Consider the following 20493-nt stretch of genomic DNA (forward strand, 5'->3'; position numbering starts at 1 on the left):
AAGGACAAGCACAGATAGGATACATTTTTAGAAGAGACTGTTTCTGCTTTCTACCATGACCTCTTACAAGGCTGTATGTATGACAATGAAGAGATGTGCACCATAGAAAAGCCTTGAGGTCTTTTCAAGCTAATGTATTGATTTGTGGCATGTAATTAAAGAAAAAAAAGGTAATAAAAGGTTTTATTGCTTGTATCTAGCTATAGTCTTTAGGAGACTACATTTTGTGAATAAAGCTGGAGCAACAGGTCTGACATTTTCAAACTTACTCAGTCACTCCAAGTGCTTGGCCTCTGAAGTGCACAAGAGTGAGACTTAAATGCTCAAAATGGCATCAGCAGGGCTGATGTGACTTAAGAGAGGCTATTCAAAGGCTGAGCATCCTTGAAAATTAGATGAAAGATGTCATTAATTAAACAATTGAATTAGTTACTTCTTCTGGAAGTATGACTGTCAATATTAACAGTCCTTCAGCAGATTCCAATTCCAAGGGTTGTGATCCCGTTCATGATTATTGCCCTTGTTACCTTCAGGACAGAAAAGTTATCAGGGTAAATCTACTTAAGGGAATTTTATTAAATCGTCAGTAATATTTCAAATTTTTCACAATGTGAAAGCAGGTATGATTATGTAATTGTATGGGTTTATTCTGGTTATTTTTCAAGTTTGTATTTATTCAGAAATAAATTCACCGACAGTATGGAAAAATTATGACATTTTAATTGAGAAAGTAAACAAACAGACCTCCTTTTGCAAAGGCCTGCTAATGTCCACAATCTTTACTGAAGAGAGTATTTCCAGTTCCCAGGTAAAGTATGGGATTAATCTGTCATGAATTTTAGCTTTTGATTCATTTCTGTAACTTCTTACTCAAAGGACCGGTTTAGCAACTTGCATCACTTATTATAACAAAAGATACTTTCCAAATGGAGCAGAAATAGAAATAAATAACAGACAATTGCCTTGGCACAAGCTTTCCTGACAGCCTTTATCTTCTAGATAAAATTCTGTTACTCACTTTCATTAGTATTTTACTCTCTGAATACTTTTTATACTTCCAGAACAGGATACATCTCTATGTAAAGATTGCAGAATTATTGCATTATAAAATAAATCATCAGAATGAAAATGAATAAAATAATACCGTTAGGAAGAAAAAGTATTTTTCGAAGGGATGATAGGCAGGTTAGAGAGGATGTCTAGTCATAGTAAGTTGTAGTGCTTGAACACGTTATCTCAAACTTATATCTTCTGTTTTTCCTTCATGGGCTCTCATCCTATTTTTATCCTCAGGATGAGACACATAATGTAAGATGTTCACTTAAAAAGAAAAAGCCACTCTGCTGCTGATGATACATAGGCAATGATTATCATCTTATGTTCTTTCATAATTTCACTCATCCTTAATGTACTGTGATCCTTTGCAGTAATGTACATGATTTAGATTCTACGTTTGCTGATAAGAAACTACTCTTTTATTTTGCCAAGAGCCATGATACCACTGTGTATAATGTTGCAATATAATCAACTTAAAGCATAAATAACAAAACTGACACCTAAGTGATATGACACATGGTCAAATAACAAGCTGACTGTTTACATTATTTCTTTTCTACTGTCTGGGATCACATTACTTTAGAGGTTTTGGTCTTGGTTCATCAAGAGTTAATGTTAGATTTGACGGAAATGTTAAAAATGTTCATAAAGGCAGTCACTTGTTTGATTCTACATAAAAAATTGTCTTTGAGTCCAAGGACCACCTAGACTTTTTCATGAAATCTGTAGTCATGTCAGAAAACAGAAATGTAGTCCTGGCCTCAAAAGTGAATGGCAGAGGACACAGGCTGTGTGCTAAATACAGCTTAGTAGCTGTGCTTTTGGCTGTTGAAACCCACGAGTGGTGGAGAAAAGTATGTATCTTTTCAAACCAGGTATGATTTAACTTTCAGAGATAAATCTCTCAATTTTTTGCAGTTTGGTTCACTACACAGTCTTGCAATTCTGCCATCCTCTCCTCCTTCAACTCTCACATTATGTTTAATGTCCAGTAGACTTCTCTGTATACAAGCATTAAGTGTACATTCAGTTTCTTTTTTGGATTCACTCAGTAGTAACTGTCATCAACACATAACTTAAAAATAGATAAAACCAGTGTTTATATCAGGTTCATTTCAATTACCTAATAAGTCTCTGTGTACAATCTTGATTTACTGGTGGTCAAGTTATACAAAGGAAACAAGGATCCAGTGCTGGGAAGTTGAATTGTTTCAAGAAAAATGAAATGGTTCTTTAAATATTCCATCCTAGCTTTATTGAACCATGTGGAAAGGGAGTCAGATATAGAACTACTTAGTTGTTAAGTCTTCAGAGTGTGTGAATTAATAAAAAAGAAAGGGAAAATTTCCTCCTACACAAGTAATCAAATGGCATCTTTCGAACTTAGTGTCATTATGGTTGTATTCCGTAATTGTTGATTAGGGACTGCATAATTGATAGGTTCATATAAAATATATTCTGCATGAGCCACTGTATTCATAAACTCACTTAGATACTGAATCAGCAATTTTAATTTTATTGACTTTTTATGGCCTAGAGAGATCTAGTGTTAGATAAATGAATTCTGAAGTTTGCCATTTAAATGAAAAATAGTTATAAGAGTTTGAAGTTGATTAGTTGATGTTGACTCTGTTTTTTTCAAAGCAAATGCAATACTTGGTAAAATATTTCAGTATATGCAAAAAAACCAAGGTTACGTTAAAAATGAGTTGTATTCATATTTGTACTTCCTGTGTAAGTTTTGTCATTGTTCTTGTGCTTCAAAGGGAAGGCATCATACAGAATAAACCTGCTGGGACATGTTTTATCCTTTAGTATTTCTGATGTATAGTTTTACTTCTAACAGAAGATATTTTGTTCTGCAGTGTACTTGTCATCAAGGGTTACATGAATCCTTATGTTCAAGATTAAAATAGGGCTCATAAGTTCATACTGCCTTGGTACAAGCATTTGTTCTTGTAAGACACTTCCTGCTACACGTTGGTATTTGCATACTCAAAAGACAAAGACCAGTGATGGAAATGTTGATAATTGGCTCTTAATTACAGAGACAAGATGAAAAACAGTCTTTACTTATCAACAAGATAAGCTGATCTGTTTCTACCAGTTTTAAATTCTGTAAGGATTTTTTGGCTAGAAGCCTGAAAGGGAGCAAGAACTTCCTTGTACTAGGTTTCATTGTCTTTAATTCTCCCACTTTGCTTTCTGGGAGCTATGCCAGCTGGGAATGGTTAGTTTCTGAAACTCAATATGTGTGAGTTTTATACATTCTTTAAAGTATATTAGTCAGATTTTGGTTTTGTGTTGCTTTGTTGATGGGGGAAAAAAAGAAATAATTTTGGCATAGAGCTTCATTAAATAAGCTGAAAGGAATTGTAAATAAATTTGGATATGAAGAACAATTAGATTTCATGTGTGACTTCATGAAGATAGTCATTGAAATGTGATATGCAATTTGAATATCTTTTGTCTGAACTGTGGTAAAGGTTTACCATCATTTCCAGCCATTAATAGTTGGAAACCAGAACTCTCTAAACATTAATATTTTTCAGTTTAAATCAAAATCAGGATATTTTAAGCCAGATGAGTAACTTATCATATGATACTCCTGCTATTTTGATGTCTACAACAGAAGATGATAAAGAAACACCAGTTCAAGTACAGTGTTGTCAATATTGGAAGATTAGTAATGATTCTCTGAGTCTGTGAAGTAGAAGTGATAAAGTCTAGAGGTTTAATGTGAAAGCTCTCTAATGTTCTGAAAATCACACACTCACACTGCTCCTGGAGGAAGGCATGTTTCTTTAACTTCGTTTTCCCTGATAGAGACAGAAATGAGAATAATATGTGATATAAAGTCCATGTTTCTGGATAATTACTCACCTAACTCAATTAGAGCTGGTGATTTAAATCTTAACTCAAAACATCTGCTTTCTATTGCACTACATATTGCGAAGAGAAACTATATGTCACAAGCACTAGCACATTAAAAAGCTAAGTGTGTTTGTCAATTTAAAAAAGCGCATCTTGTCTCTGCAGTCAGAAATAGAAGGGTTTGTATTAGTGTCCCTGAATTTTCAAAGTACTTTACATAATCATCTCATATACACAAATATATGCCTTCCTTTTTGATGCATAATTTACTGGGTTTTTTAATATATATGTATCTCTACATAACATATCTTGGTTTTTTTTATAAAAATGATAGGCTACGCATAAAAACGCCAACTTAAAATAAATAAATAAATAATCTCACTGAAAATTTTGGAGAGTAGTATCTAAATAAAATGTAAAGTTCAACATAATTCATATGATATAGATTCAGAGCTTGATAACTCATACATTCAAAAGTAACTGGAACTAAAGCCATCATAGAAGCATTGCCATATCTCATACTTTTAAACACATAGAACTTTTCATTTAGATTTTTTTTTTCCTCCACTATAAGTCTCACTTCATGGAATAATTAAATCATTACTTGGAAGATTCATGGAGCAAATACTTGAATGGGGATTGCATTTATTGTAAGTACTTCTACCACTGAGCTCTAGTCATGGTCTTTGGGTGTGTTTCTCCATTTGTCCTGTTGGGTCTCTTCAGTTTCCTTCAGTTCCAGCTTGATACTCTCTTTAGTCGTTGTTGCATTCAATTAGACATGGAAGACCTGGTTCCAGCTCCTTGTTCCGAAGAGATTGCTGAATCCCAAATTTGGAGCTGCTGGCTTTTCTGAAATGTGACTCTTTCTGTAATTGTGAACACTCATTCTGCCATGCATCAGTTCATGCTTTACTGAATTTACCTGTGCTCTAATTGCTTCCTGGCAAGAGGTTAGTTTCATATTTTTCAGAAAAAAACTGTTGTAAACAAATGGTTTCAATCTATTTTGAGTATTAAACCAAAATGACATTCTGATTCCATGAGGATCCTACAAGAACACGATGTTGCCTGTATTGCAGTGTGGTAGAAAAAAGTCATAGTCATTACCTTTCCCCACAAGGTTGAAGTTAGTGGAGAATTAGAACAACAGTTACAATGCCATGTCTTCTCTCCAGTTCTATACTTATTAGATAGGTTTTTACTGATTCAATATGTTTGACATAAATGCAGGAGTGGTGGGGCTATTGTTTTTTTTTTTTTGGTGGCATTGTTGGTAGGTTTTTAAAGTGCAAATTTCTTCACCTAGGCGGGAAAGCCAAAACAACAGATAAAAGATCAGGAACAATATTTTCAAAAGCATTTTTATTATAAGAGGCAGCCAAGTTATGGTGAACAGTGATCCCAGTAAGAGCTCCCAGTGGAAGGCTACAGCTAAAAGATGTGCAGTCCTAGAGGAACAAATAGGGAACTAGCAAGTCTAAATGCTGCAATAATGTTATGATCATGAAAGGCATTATTGCAACTGTTACTAGAGCAGTTAGATTTAAGTATGAGTGTACTAGTTTAAGATTTAGCACATGCCAGTATGAGAAAATGAACTGAGTTTTCTATATTCCTGGTAGAAACAAGGTTTGAAAGTTATGAAAGTTGAAGCAAGAGAAGTTCAAGCTAATAGGTACAGTTACTGAGTAGTGAAAGTACTTAACTATTGGAGGAATGTATGTGGGATTTTGCACATGAATTCTTCAAATTATGCATTTGGTGAGGAAACTAAGATGTAAATTTCTTTAATCTTTCAGGGCAAACCATTTTAAATATCCATAAAAGAAACTATTTATTGCACTGTGGAGAAACAGCACGTTTGGTAGGCGTATTATAAAGAAGAAAGTATCCGCTCATAACAAAAGATTCTGAGATTATCAACAAACTGGTATCTTTCACTTGACCAGTTGAGGGGCCTCTTTGCTAATGCAAGCATCTAGATCTTCTGGAAGAGAAATCAAAGAGGGGAGAATACACTGAAATCTAGATCTTAAGAAAATGTTCCAGACAGTAGTTTTGCTTTCATTCTGTAAATGTTATAGAAGCCGTATCATGGTAATTATAAGAAATTGCTAGATATGAGTAGGATCTAAGAAGATTTTTTTCACTTTGGCTTACAAAATACGATTATTGCAGTATGCACCACTCTGACATACACATTTAAACAGACAGACATCTCTGCATCTTTCCCAACTCCTTTCATAGTCATTTTACTTTAGAAGCTGCATTATCTCCTATTGCTAAAAGCATTAAGATAAAACAGAATAAAAAACATAGCCTGGCAACTCACCAGGCTTTTAGAATTTTGACAAGTTCCTTTTAAAAGTACCATTTCTTAAGTGGTTTTTCTGCCTCTTTTAAACCTTGTGAATAAAATAAAAGTGCTTGACAGAATATGCAAAGTTAGTTTTGCAACCACTTCACAATTTTACCCTTTTCTGAAACCCTGGTTTTCAATTTTTGGAAATTGAACACTTATTTTTTGTTGCTAAAAGGTGTCAAGTTCTTAGAATATTACTTTCTTTATCGTCTTAATGTAGTTCAAATTATCTGCATTTGATGAAAAAGATGCGATGAATGCTTTTTGAATGTGCAGTGCAGTTGTTCACAAGTATTATCAGCCTTAAAAAATAACTTCTTTAAAACGTTTTGTGTATAACTAATGAACTAAGCTGTAGGTCTGTAGCTTTGTTAAGCACAATAGGGCTCAGAATAAAATTCCAACCTTATACTTAGCAATGTTAGGTAAACCTTTCTTCAATAGAGATTCAGACTGAAGATGAGAAAAAAAGAGAAAAGAATGAGAAAAGAGACGCTTATAATGTGTATTATATTTAAACTGACTATAGCTCTGTAAACAGACTCACAAATATTTTTTTCTCCCCAAAAGTAGCACCAAAAATTAAGAAATGTAAAAAATACTAATTTGGAGAGCAGTACACAGCTTCTTTCTTTTTCTAGACAAGACAGTCAAAACGACAAAAAATGCCACCTTTGTGTTATTTAAAGCAAGTTGTATGTGTTAGCACAGCTGTCAGCAACTGAAATGATAAAATTATCATTGTTATCAAGTACAGCTATAAACTGAACATGAGGCATGCTTCAGGTTAGTCAGAAGAGGTCCTCTGTTTTTCACTGTGCATGCTTGCTTGAAATGAAACTGTGTTTTATTGGTTAACTGGGATGCTTAGCATAATCACTTTGCAAGGCTGTGGTGGAGGGAGGTGATTATCACTGAGAACAGATGGGCAGGTCCAAAGCGTTGCCAGAATCTGCACAAGCTCCATGTATTGTAGGCTCTGGCTCTCTTTTCTTTGGCATTTCTAATTTTTATTCATCGTGCATATTACAACGGACTAGCTGAGCTAGAGGTCAGGGAGCAATGACCTTACAGTTTAGCTCACAGATGCAGGAGTGAGGAATTCAAAGCACTGTCACTGTACATCTGAACGGATGGGGCAGACTGAATTTTGTCCAATTGCCTCCCTAAATGTATAAAAGGATTTGTCTCCGAGCTTAGCACTCTGCTCTGCATCTGTAGCTCTCTGTGGATTGTATTGTGTGTCACCAGAAATGATATTCTCGGATATGAACACTGTCTCTGCCTCTCCTAAAGTACATCCTCCTAATGGGACCCGGTTTTATACTTTTCAGGTAAGTGAACTTTAATGAAGCTGAAAGGATTTTAAATGATAGGTAAACTTTGAGTAAGAGTAGCTAATATGTTAAGAAGCTTATGTATTCATTAGTTTTGTATAGGTAGGAGAAAAAATGTAAGAAATCAATATTATCAGAGTAAGTTTGCTGCCTTAAAAAGATCAGCATGTAGCTGCCCCTATACTAACACAAAATTACATTCATTATGATTTTGCTATTGTTTGTGTTTTCCAATAATAGTATAATCTTGTAATTATTTAGATTTATAGTTTCTTACATGGACCCACACTGTCTTTCTGTTTAGCTCAGATAAACACTCTGTTGAAATTACCAGAAATTCCAAACTCAGGTTATACAAAATATATTTTAAAAACTTTGTCTGTTGTACCTGTCTGGATTTTTTAATATTAATCCTGAATGTAATTTCATGCTATCTGATGCTAATTTGATTCCTGTGAATAGTAATCATACATATGCCATCGATAAAACAGCAGAATCTATTGGTAATCCTACCAATTAAGGGTCTTGATTTTAAGCCAAGTTTTGCCTCATCCAGGTAAATAAACTGGTGCTTAGCTAAAGGTAAGAATGTATTATATGCTCTGTATCTTAATTGCAAGCCAATCTAATTACAACCATCTTTCAGTAGCATTTCATTATAACTAATCTTCAGTACCTTGGTTCTGAAAAACTATGTAATCCTACATTAAGATTTAACAATAATAAAAAATCCCTTACACACACCCCTGCCCCAGATGGTCCTTACAGCACTTCGGCCCTGCAGGGCAAATCAAACACTCCACTACTTAAAGTGGCAACAGATTTTTCAGCTCAGCCTCTGACAGAGTTAGGATTTAAATATCCTTCCTGTTCCTAATTGCCTAGCAGGTTTGTCTTTCTCATTACTTCCGCGATTGTAGAGGGATTCTTTAATATGTAATAAACCCTGTGTATACAACCAGAACAAGCAATCTGAAGCAAAGATGATCATAAAAGTTGCTTATAAAATGCGTGGCAAACTTCTGTCACAAAATCCAGGTACAGCATTCTTTCGGTCCAATAACTGCATTTCATTCTTGTCTTCTTTTAAATCCGTTGTTTTTAATTGTACTGTCTTGCCCTTCTTACAGTGATCTCAAATAGTAGTTGAGGGCTGTGCAGAAAGAATGGCATCCTCCTAGCAGTGACGATCTGCTGATCCTGGCAGTGATTCAGAGACATGAGTGCCCCAGGCCTGTTCCTCTACAGCATGACTACTTTTTTCACAACCTGACATCTAAATATTCTGTACAGCCTCCTGTAGCTATGCTCTTAAACACAGTTCCTGATGGCAGGTATTCTTTCTGAATATGTCAAGTTGAAAAAGTCACAAAAATTAGGATGCTTGGTTGTGATACCAAACTGAATATATTATTTTGTGGTACTTTATGAAAGTGCTAGTGATTAAGTATATATGTTTTTGACAATATGTATTATTGCTACTGGCCATCACTGTGATTACAGTAGACATTATCCCAGCCACAAAAAATTCTCTTTTCAAAATTATTTCTTCCTCAGATTTTTGAATTAAGGGGTCACTAAATAAAAGGAACTTAGAACTAAATTTCCTGTTACATCCTGGATACTTTAATGAACAATGTAGGGTTAAATGACCTTGGAATGTAAAGCTGATAATTCTGGACAGTATGTGTTTGTGTTCTAGAACAGCTTGGTGTTATCAGTGCTAAAAGAATCCCTGAAAATTAAAAAAAAAAAAAAAAAAAAAATTAACCAAAGAGAGCCTGTATTGTCCTGTGCTGTCCTTTTTCAAATTTTCGCCCATTTATTTAATTATATATGTGCAATATAAAGTGATGTGAAGCAACTTTCCAGTTCTTGTCTTGGCTTCATTGTTCCTTGTTTCCTATCTTTTGACCACCATGTTTGCACTACCTTCTCTTTCCCTCTTGATTTACTTCAGTCTTTGCTTACAAATGTAATAATTGCTGAGAAGGACTTCATATGATTCTCATTACTTTTTTTGATCTGTTTTAAAGTACTTTCACCTTTAGCTTTCCTACCTATTTTATTGTTTCTATGTGTTACATTGAATCTCTTTGAGACAGAGAATCTCTTTTGTTTAAATAGCTTGCAAAGTTTTGAGACAGGTTAATGGTTCTTAATTTGAAATATGCACACTGGTATTTAACCTAAATGTGTGAAAATAATCTTAGCAAAAGCAATGTCTAGCATGTCCAAACCAGAACAAGTACAAAAATTGTGAGATGAGGGACTGAACGTGGATTGATGGAGGACAATGAGTGATTAAGCTACTGATTTCATTGAACACTGTTGTAATGATTAAACAGTTGATTTAACTGTGCATTGATTCAATAACAGAACATATTAATTCTTTCAGCAATGGAAATGGTACTGAAAGAAGCAAAAAGCTTGTGTACAAGTTGTAACTTCATTATCAGCATTTCACTGATTCCTCAGGAAATAAGACCGAGCTGGATTCTACTGGCCAAGGAATCAGACTGGCCATACAAGGATGCACCTAGCAAAGCACTTGGGCTAGGGATAATCATAGTTACTGTTTGACAGACTAACTGTCTGAAGATTCTTGATGCTCCAATGTCTGCCCTTAATTACATCAGTACCTGAGACTATCTAGAAGCTATGATATTCCGGTACCATGGTTCTGCTCAGGAAATTTGTCCTGAAACGCTGCAAACGTTAAAAAAATTATTTGGTTCAGTGTATTTCCTGAACCAGCTGCTATAATTCAAAGCTTAAGCTTTGATTCTTAGACTGTGCTTCATTAAAGTAATAAAAATAGAAAACTATATGAGAGGAGCTTTTATAGAGAAGGTATGTATTGTCTGAAAGGGAGGAGTTATAATGCTGTTATGAGCAAGGTTTAATTTTAAAATAACAAGGGCAATACCAAAATTTAGTGCTTTGTATTTCAATATCTGAGTTTCATCTCAATTTACTTGTGCAAACCTAGACAGACTTCTGCAGCTATATAACAGAAAGCAGTGATTTTTCTTTAGTTTTGCATTTGAACTTGATAAAAAGATAGTATTTCTGCTGCTTGAGGTGGATCATTTAGTTTCCCAGCAGTCCCATAGTGAACATCTTTCATGAATATTGTAAAACAGCAAAATTAAAGTGGTAACATTGCCTTGCTCTCTGCTTGTACTTTGCTGTATTTAATGGCTATTTGCATATAATAATGATACAGGTGGAAAATTTTGGCTTAGAAAGGAGATGTGTTTAACTTGATTATTGGTTGTGGTACTGGAAACATTAGTTCACTGGAAGAGTATTTCTATTCGATCTGTTTTTACTGGGGCCTTGAGGGTTGTTCCTTTTATTATGAAAGCACAAAGGAACTTAATTTTGGAATTTCAGATTTTGTTTCTGGAAGTTGTCTAATACTGCTTTGGTCATTTAAAAGCAACTTAAGATTATGTTAGTCTTTAACATATCCAGTAAATATTTTTTGTTTTCTTAAATTGGTTGTATACAGTAGCACGTGAACATGCAAAACTTCTGAACATACAAAGTATCTTCACATTGTACATGATGTTTATTTCAACAGAATTTGAATTGGAAAAGTCTTTTTTCTCTTTCAGTATCTATGAACAGTATTTTAGCTCTTGCAAATTTCAGTTGTTAAGCTAAGCACACATTTTAAGCCCAGAGCTAAGCACAGACCTAAACGGAAAGTAAAAGGAGTTGCCAATAGGTTCCAACTTAGGAACTAGGCACGTGCAGTAGAGAGAGAAAAAACATCCTCAAATTGCTGCAGTACATGAGATGTCATGGATCCAGCTGAATCTTTAGTTTTGAAATCTGCAATATATAGTAACAGTTTCTGTAAATCTTAACCACAAACTTTTAAAGACTTGGAAGCAATACTAACCCATTTTATAGTCAGATGAGATTTGTGGTTTATAAATGCACTCCTAGGACAACTAGAGTGTACTCCTTTTTGCTAAGGAGTAGTGAAGTAAGGGCTGGTCTTTTCTGAAAACTTGGGAGATTAAACAATTTTTTAAAGTTACCTGATGATCAGAAGTTCCATAAAGAAATAAAATTGCCTTCTTACAAAACCTGCAGAGAAATCCTAAAATATTCATGTGACATAAAATTGTAAATATACTATGAAGTACTGTAAAAGTGTATTGCTGATCAAAGGTGTGCAGCTGGGTTACTGGGAAACTGGGAACATTTCTATACATACATATCTATTAACATTATACTGATTTGTGCTGGCTGTTATTTCTTAGCAACTAAAAGTTACTAAGTGACAGTGAATTAACAGAAAGCAAGTAAAAATGTTACTTTCTGGTACCCAATGTGCTTTGAGCTCTCTGGAAAACCCCCCCATATTCTGTAAGAAATGCTGCATATACTCATTAATTTTCCTATTATTATCTATATTAATAATTTAAATCATCTGTACACCTACCCAGAACTTCTGTTTTATACTTTCTGTTTTAGTAATTCTATTTTCTTTTATGTATCTTATATGAAAATAGTAAATGAAAGAAAAAGGCACTTCTATAAGAGATAATATCTTGTCAGAATTCGTAGTTGTACTTGTTAGCATACAGTCAGTAGGGACGCCATGCCACTCTTGTTTAGTAGGCCATAACTTTTCAATTATTTTGTTACTTCACATATTTCAGTGCAATATCATTTAGTATCAAAGAAAACACCTTTTAAATTTCTTTGCAGAAATTACCCAGTGCTATGAAAAAAATATGTTTATTCCAGGTGATGGAGAGGGGTTAATAGTCACCTTGTATCTCACCACTCATACCACAACAAAATTCTTGTAAAATTGGATGTGTCTGTTCCTACTCTATGCAGACTTTAACTGCACATGTAGAAAATGCGCCACATATAACATGCAGAAGAGAGCCAAAAACCTGTGTATACTTTCAGACCTGTGTCACCTCATCCATGGGAGAACCGTGGAATCTGATCTTACCTTGACCTTCAGCTGACTATGTGGGCAGCTCCTTCCACCAACCCTCTGCCAGGTGTGAGATTTCTCCCATAGTTTTGCCTAAATAAAGATTTTCTGTTCTTATTTATGGCACGAGCACAGTACATTTTTTTCAGAATCATCATGTAAAAGTCCTAAGGGTATCACCTTTGCGAAAGCTGCAAGTCCACAGCCAGTTGGTAACTTGTATCAGTAATGGTAGTGAACATCACTGGAAGGCCAGCTTTGACAGGTGTCCACTGAGTAACTGCGTTGGTGTGGAAGAAGTTGTGGTGCAGATCGTGCGGGTTGCTGTGGACTTCAGCAGTTTTGAAAGCTGTGTTAGTGAATATAAATAACAGTGGCAGAAAGGCTGACAGTGAAGTAGTTTTTAGAGACCTCTGACATGTTAACAGTGGCAGAAAATAGTAATGCTGGACCAGGGCTTTACTGTGTAGCAAAAAAAAATCTTTAAAAAATATGGGCAGTGTCAAAGGCAGGAGACAATAATAAAGTGATTTGCATTGCAAATACCTCAGAAATATTTATAGCTTTATAAGTGGGTTTTATATAATTTTGGAATTTAGGAATTTCAGAGGAGTGCTGTGAGAAATATGCTTACAGGCTCTTTTATTCAGAAATAAATGACTAATGGCAATAAAGGTTGGTCTCACGTTATAAGTTAGTGTTATTTCCTTTTATTTACTTCTATTATTCTGTGATACGTATTTTTATTTGCTGTTTGGTGAGAACAAACTTAGAGCTTTTCTGCTCAAATACTGACATGTTAATGTGGTGTTATTCTGGCAGTAACCAAAAATATGAATTTCTCAGTACATAACTATAAAATTTTGAAGGAGAAATATTTGAAAATTTTATACATGAAAACATGCTATGCCAAATAAACTTACAATAATTTTAATCTTGTAGAATTATTTTTAGAAGGGAGTCTGTGAGTGTTTGTTAATTAGTTCGCTACATTGACAATTAATAGGTTTAATCATTTTACTAAGTTGGTGAGAATGTGGCAGTTGGACTCCAAAAGTGGAACAGAATTATTCAGTCTGACAGGAAAATAAGAACATTGTTGAAGTGTTCATCTAAAACGCATTAAAACTGTGTTACTGTAAAGTATTTAATGTGCCTTGGGTATCTGGAGAAATAATTTTGTTTGCACAAGAAACAGGTTTTTCTTTTTGCATAATTCTGTTGTGCCAGAGAATTGTAATTTGGGCCACCAGAGCTCATGAAAGACAATGTTTTAACCACAATCCACACATATGTCACACAGACCACCTCTGAAAAGCTACTTGTTTTCTGGTTGGCTTCTGATTTTTAGCTGGAATTGGGCTGAGAGCTGCCCCATCTGTGTGGCTGCACCACCACATACCCTCTTCCTGCTTAAAAATCAGTAGTGTTACATGGCTCCATATTTTCCGTATTTTGTTTTTCCAGCTGGTCAATAAAATGGTCTGATAGTTTTTATGAATCTGCTCTGCATGCAGTGAACTGGGAAGGGTGACTTGACTGAATATTAACTGATAGTTTTGATCTATAGGTAACTTTTGCATCCTCCTCTGGGTAGAAACACAGGTTGCTTAAGGAAAACCTTAGAACCATTATGGTTCTAAGATAAGCCTAATTACCATGAATTCGGTAGTGGAAATCAGGAAAACTAATCCTTCTTGCCAAAAGCCTCCAATCAAAACTAACTGTATGCATGTACATATACACATGCTTTCAAATAAAAACTCAAACCAACTAAGAAAGTACTTGAGCACAGAACTGTCTATAGTATTTTTCAGTTGTAGAGACTTAGTAAATTATATTGCTTACTTAAAAAATATGATAATTAGAGTAAGTGAAGAATAACAATACAGGATCTTTAAATACCTACATACAACAAAATAGAAAGATAGAGCTTAAAGTCTTCATGTCTTAAGTAAATATTCATGTAGATTTTGCTTTTGCTTGCCATAAAAACAATTTTTTTCCACAAAATACCATTTTTTCATTTGTTGAAACTGAACATTAACCAAACAGAGCAGCCAATGCAATTTTCCTATGTGGAATTCCTATCATGTAGAGTGTGGCCACTTCTACTTTGCAATGTAATGAGGTAGAGTCAGAAAGTAGCTTTCTTTTTTCTTCCAGAAGCACTGGAGCTAAACCAGAGCTGCTGCTTCTTTTGCAGCTGAGTGGATGTGACCAATAAAAGCAGGGGGCCAGTAGGAGGAATAGCAATAGGAGTGCTTTCCTCCTATTCCAGAAATAGGATCATGGTACGGTTTCTGAATCATAGCTAGAAACCATGTTTCTGGCTCAATTTCAGAAGAGCTTTCAGTGTTGGATTATTTTACCGTAATTTGCATGGAAAATAAAGAAATGTACTGGTGCTTTCCAGACTAGTAAGGATACTAAGGGTGACTACACATCGGTGTGTGTTGGTTTGATATTGGTTGGCCCAACTGAATACAAGCTGTATAGAGTTTCAGATAATAAGCTTTCTTTATAAGGAAAACCAGAACAATATAGGCATAGTCTGTTCTGAGACAGCACAGACTGTTTCTATATGGATGAATGTCCTGAACATCCTGTATAAATTGCGATGATAATCTTTTGGGAATGGCATGGTTTTTCCCTTGATGAATATTACCAATCTTGCTATGCAGCACTGATGAAACATTCCCATCCCTGCCTGAGAGGAGAGTGTAAGTAATTGGCTTATTTCGTTGTACATTTCAAATATATTCCTAGTAGTTGTTTCAGATCTAGATCATACTGCCTTCTTCTTCTTGATTTGCTACACATTGGACCAAGTAGGGGACACTACCATCCTAGCACAGTATTAATTTTATTTATATAACGCACTTTGTCCTCAAGGTTCTTTTATACATTGTTTAGAAATTTGTAAGGCAAGAGGATTTGTGGCCTGCCTGATGCTCATAATCTATTCACTATCAACAGCATCAGCTGATGATGTTGAAAAGTGAGTGATCTACCTGAAAATTTCTTCTTTTACTTACATCTGTCTTAAAGCAAGGAAAGAAAGCAGGTGAAGGCAGAAAACACAAAATACTTGGCATGTTGAACTGTCCTATGATCGAAGGCAAGCAACAAAGTGCTTATGTGATTTTAATGGTTTTAAATACTTTGAGATGTGAATTAAGTTTTTGCTGAGGAACTTATGACGAACTATGTCTGCAGATATGTCTGTTTTGGGGAAATTACTGTGATAGAAGCATTAAAGTAAATAATTTTACCTTTATTTATAGGTTGTATTTTCATTTTGAATGCAATAGTGTTAGTACACATCATAAGATTTTTAATCCTAAATTTTTCAGTAGTGATTTTAGTAAATAAATTTTATTTTGCCTTTTCTATTCTCATCTAGTTCAATATTCAGTTGGCAGTTATGCTTAGCAGAATATTTATGGAGGACTATGAGGCTAGGATTGTTTTAAAATGACAGGTGGCATAATTTAGTTGAATTGTGATTCACTCAAAGATGTAAACTAATGAGAAGAATACGGATTCAGTATTTTCACTGAAAGAAATAGAATTAATGATTCATGGAAACTTAAGTGTTCTGTGATATTTTTGCACAAGGAGGAATTTTACAGTTCTGCATGACTAAGAGTGTTTATTCCTATGAAATGTGTTACTCCTACTGTTAGGTCTAACAAAGTATGAATTAATTTTTATTTATATTTTTAATTAAGTATTCTGCATACATGGTGGTGGCACAGTGTGAGGAATGACTTTGTCTACACCATCAACCTCAACAGGGCTGGCACTGAGCAAAGCTTTGTGAAGAGTGGTGAGCAGATGTCAGTAGCACTGAAAACGTGCTGAGGGTGAGCTTATATGTAGGGATATGTTGGTGCTCTGAGCCAAACAAAGGAGTAAGGGAAGAAACTTGATCTGGATTCTGGAGTTTATGTCTCCATTAGTATGTAGCGTGGCAGAGTAAAAGTCAATATGTAGAGCAAAAGAGGAGGATCATTCACAGGGAAGTTGTTTTGGAATAGGTCATCAGGTCCTCAGGCTGTACATCCACAATGGGATGGAAAGCATCAGATTCACTCTCACAGGTCATCTTTCAATTCAATTTTGTCCAGGAGATACCCTGTACAGGCACTATGAAATCACGATGCAAACCAGAGTTGAGACAATGGGGAATCCTGCTTCAGACAGCCTGATAGAAAATGAAGCATTAATGTAGACTTGATTTCTCTAATGGCAGGACCTGATAAACAGCATTTCAGAATAAGGGCCAAGATTTGTCAGTCCCAAATCATGTTCTGAGTGAGCATATTTCTCTGAAGGAGCCCAGGAACATAAGCTGCCCTCTGTTGAGCTAACCTTTGTCAATACAACTATATTGATAAAGACCATGTTGACTCTCTAATGTCATACACTCACTTTAGATGAATCTCTTCAATGCATGCTGTTTGCAGTGTTTTATTGTTTTCTTAGGACTCTATTATAAAAATAAATATTATGTGGAGAAAATTATTATTAGCATCTCACATTTCTGAGGGAATGAAAAACTATTAATGAACAGTTTTGATAAAACAAAGAAAACTATTTCTTTTGCATTGTTATGGAAACTGCTTTTCTTTGCCATACTTTTATGTTAGCAGTAGACACAGAAAATTATTTCAGGTTAGTAATTGAACCTCTGTTTCGTGTGGTTGGGAACATGAATTTCAGATTGGCTCAGTGGACGGCTTTGATGTATCATCTTGAGCGCAATCACACAGCACCTACAGGACGTCCAGGGGATTGGACCCAGCCAGAATAGATTTAGGAGGGCAGGTCCTGCCTGATCAACCTGATCTCCTTTTATGATGAGGTGGCCCACCTGGTGGATGAGGGGAAGGCTGTGGATGTTGTCTACCTGGACTTCAGCAAAGTCTTTGACACCATCTCCTATAATATACTCCTGGAAAAGCTGGCAGCCCATGGCTTGGACAAGTGCACCCTTTGCTGGGTTAAGAACTGGCTGGATGGCTGGGCCCAAGGAGCAGTGACTGGTGCCACATCCAGTTGGTGGACAGTCCCTGGTGGCCTCCCTCAGGGATCAGCGTTGGGCCCCGTCCTATTTAATGTCTTTATTGATGATCTGCATGAGGGGATTGAGTCTACCATTAGGAAATTCACAGACGACGCCAAGTTGTGTGTGAGTGTTGATCTGCTGGAAGGTAGGAAGGCTCTTCAGAAGGACTTGCACAGGCTGGATCCATGGGCTGAATCCAGTGATATGAGGTTCAACAAGACCAAGTGCTGGGTCCTGCACTTGGGCCACAACAACCCCAGGCAGCACTACAGGCTGGAACAGAGTGGCTGGACACCAGCCAGGCAGAAAGGGACGTGGGGGTACTGAGTGACAGCAGCGGACAGCCAGCTGTGCCCATGTGGCCAAGAAGGCAAATTCTGTGGCCAGCAGGACCAGGGAAGTGATTCTTTCCCTGTACTCAGCACTGGTGAGGCCACACCTTGAGTGCTGTGCCCAGTGCTGGGCTCCTCAATTTAGGAAGGGCATCGAGATGCTGGAGCATGTCCAGAAAAGGGCAACAAGGCTGGTGAAGGGTCTGGAACACAAGTCCTAAGAGGAGCAGCTGAAGGAGCTGGGGATGTTTAACCTGGAGAAAAGCCTCAGGGGAGACCCCATCACTCTCTACAACCACCTGAAAGGAGGCTGTAGCCTCCTTTGGTTGGTCTCTTCTCCCAGGCAACCAGCAATAGGACAAGAGGACACAGACTTAAGCTGTGCCAGGGGAGGTTTAGGTTGGACCTGAAGGTTAGGAAGAAGTTCCTCACAGAAAGGGTGAGTGGGCATTGGAATGGGCTGCTCAGGGAAGTGGTGGAGTCACTGTCCCTGGAGGTGTTTATGGGAAGACTGGATGTGGCACTCAGTGCCATGGTCTGGTTGACAAGGTCATAGGTTGGACTTGATGATCTCAAAGGTTTTTTCCAACCTAGTTGATTCTGTGATTCTGTATCTCGCAATGTTTGAAAAAATAGTGTGGCCTCTGTCGGCCTGAAACCTTGGATAAATTGGCTAGCACTGTAATGAACAGTGAAGCATAAAGCTAAATATCTGCTAAACTGTGCTCAGCAAAAGAGTGAAATTAGTAACTTACACTAAATACACATATACAGACATCTGTTGCTTGAAGTAAAGCTGTCAACATTGACCTTTGTGTCTCAAATAAATCACATCAGTACATCTGATGACAGCAGTGTGTATGTTCATCTCCTGAGACTGGGAACATGGTAGAATTCCCTCTTTTGAGCAGCCCACCTCCACTGCAAGTTTGAGGTTCAGGCAAAGTTTCATCCTCTCTTTCACTTTTGGCTTGTGAGGAGATTCATAACAGGTCTCTGAAACCAACTCTCCTTCCATTATTTATGATTTTTTATCACTCAAAGGCAATTTTTAGAGGGAAGCTTAAACCTCTGGAAGTACGAAAACATCAGTAATGTATTAGTGTCAAATTTAATCCCTAATCTTTGTAAAATAACAATCTTTTTTATTCCACAAGTGGAAGATTTCATTTGATTATCTAGTTTTTAGATGTCCTTCCCTCTTCATATAGGCATCTTCTATTCAAATGCAATGTTTATCTGTAAGAATTTTTACATGTGATTGCTAGAAATAGAAAATAAAGGGAAAAGATATATTCCCCCAATCGTCTATATTTTGCTGCAATTTGCATCAGATCTTTGCTTTCCTGTATAAAGAGGAAAATCTGATGTACACTACAGCCTCTAACACCAGCTCCTGATCCTGGTTGCATTTGATGTTCAGTGGGCTGTAGTGAGAATTTATCTCTTCAAAAAGCTTTCTGGCGAAAGAGCAGTTTGCACTCTTTCAGTCAATCAGAATTACTAAATTAAATCATTATTACTCCAGTGTGGTCTGTGACTCTGTCTCTAGAGTAATTGTGATGGGATTTATTAGAGCAATATTATACTTGGTGTATTTTAAGCATTTAAGGAGAAAAGGCAGTTCAGAAGTTCAAAAAAAATGCTCGTGGAAAAATTCACATTCTTATTTGTCACTTTTAAAATAAAAATTAAAAGGATGAGTTAGCTGTCCATTTCTGTTGTAAAATAATTTATTTTACTAACTCAGTAATGACCCTGACACTGAAAAATAAAAAAATCCCCTGTCTCTACGACAGACCATTGATTTCCAGGTATTTATTCCTAATCCTTTACTATAAGCATCCATGTCTCTTCACAGTACTAAAGTCTGATTATAAATTTGATATCTGCCTAGTTTATGCTAAAAAATGTCTGTCCAGTTAAGGGAAATCAGTAAAGTTGTTATTCCATCAAGTGTCAGATACTTTTTCAGAGAAGTGGCATTTGCAGGTGCACCTGTAGCTCCGTTTGCAGTGTCACTAGGCTTAGTAGCATAGAGAAACATTGCTGCTCTCAAATATTTTCTGCCTTCACTGCAAGAATGGTCTATTTTAATTGTTTGATTGGTTTGGGTTTTTTTTCCATGAAGTGCCTAAAGATGTTGTGACACTTCAACAAAAGTGTTTTGGAACAGTTCCTATGTCAATGGTAAATTAATCCATTTATGCCTTCAAGAGCTCTGAATTTCTTTAAATAATACATATTTTGTATTTTATGGTAAAGCACATGAAGTAGGTCAGTATTTCCAGCATGTTTGTGAGATGATACTACAAAAGATTGATTTTTTCTGACATTTATTGTGAAATATCTTGATAAAGCTTTAGCCTGCAAAATTTGAGAAATTCACTTGAGAAATCTTTCTCGCAGTACCTATGCAGTCACTTTTTCACTGGATTATTTTTTGCCCTGTAAATATATATAAATCAAGTATATATACATGG

The 20493-nt window shown here is 35.9% G+C and overlaps 1 protein-coding gene across 10 annotated transcripts in view; it reads left to right on the forward strand.

Annotated features, from left to right (window-relative positions):
- PPFIA2 (PTPRF interacting protein alpha 2) overlaps positions 1 to 20493 on the forward strand; it is a 296305-nt gene that overhangs the window by 89632 nt on the left and 186180 nt on the right. For 2 of the 10 annotated variants that reach the window (XM_032105302.1, XM_032105304.1), the window contains exon 1: positions 7214 to 7629. The exons of 6 other annotated variants lie outside the window; for them this stretch is intronic. In XM_032105302.1, the coding sequence (XP_031961193.1) occupies positions 7549 to 7629 (81 nt within the window). In that variant the 5' untranslated portion in view covers positions 7214 to 7548. Of the gene's footprint in view, positions 1 to 7213; positions 7630 to 20493 lie in introns of those variants that run through there. 2 more of the 10 variants (XM_032105301.1, XM_032105305.1) reach the window with 2 other exon arrangements.

The sequence above is a fragment of the Corvus moneduloides genome, chromosome 4, assembly GCF_009650955.1.
Source record: "Corvus moneduloides isolate bCorMon1 chromosome 4, bCorMon1.pri, whole genome shotgun sequence".
Lineage (NCBI taxonomy): Eukaryota > Metazoa > Chordata > Aves > Passeriformes > Corvidae > Corvus > Corvus moneduloides.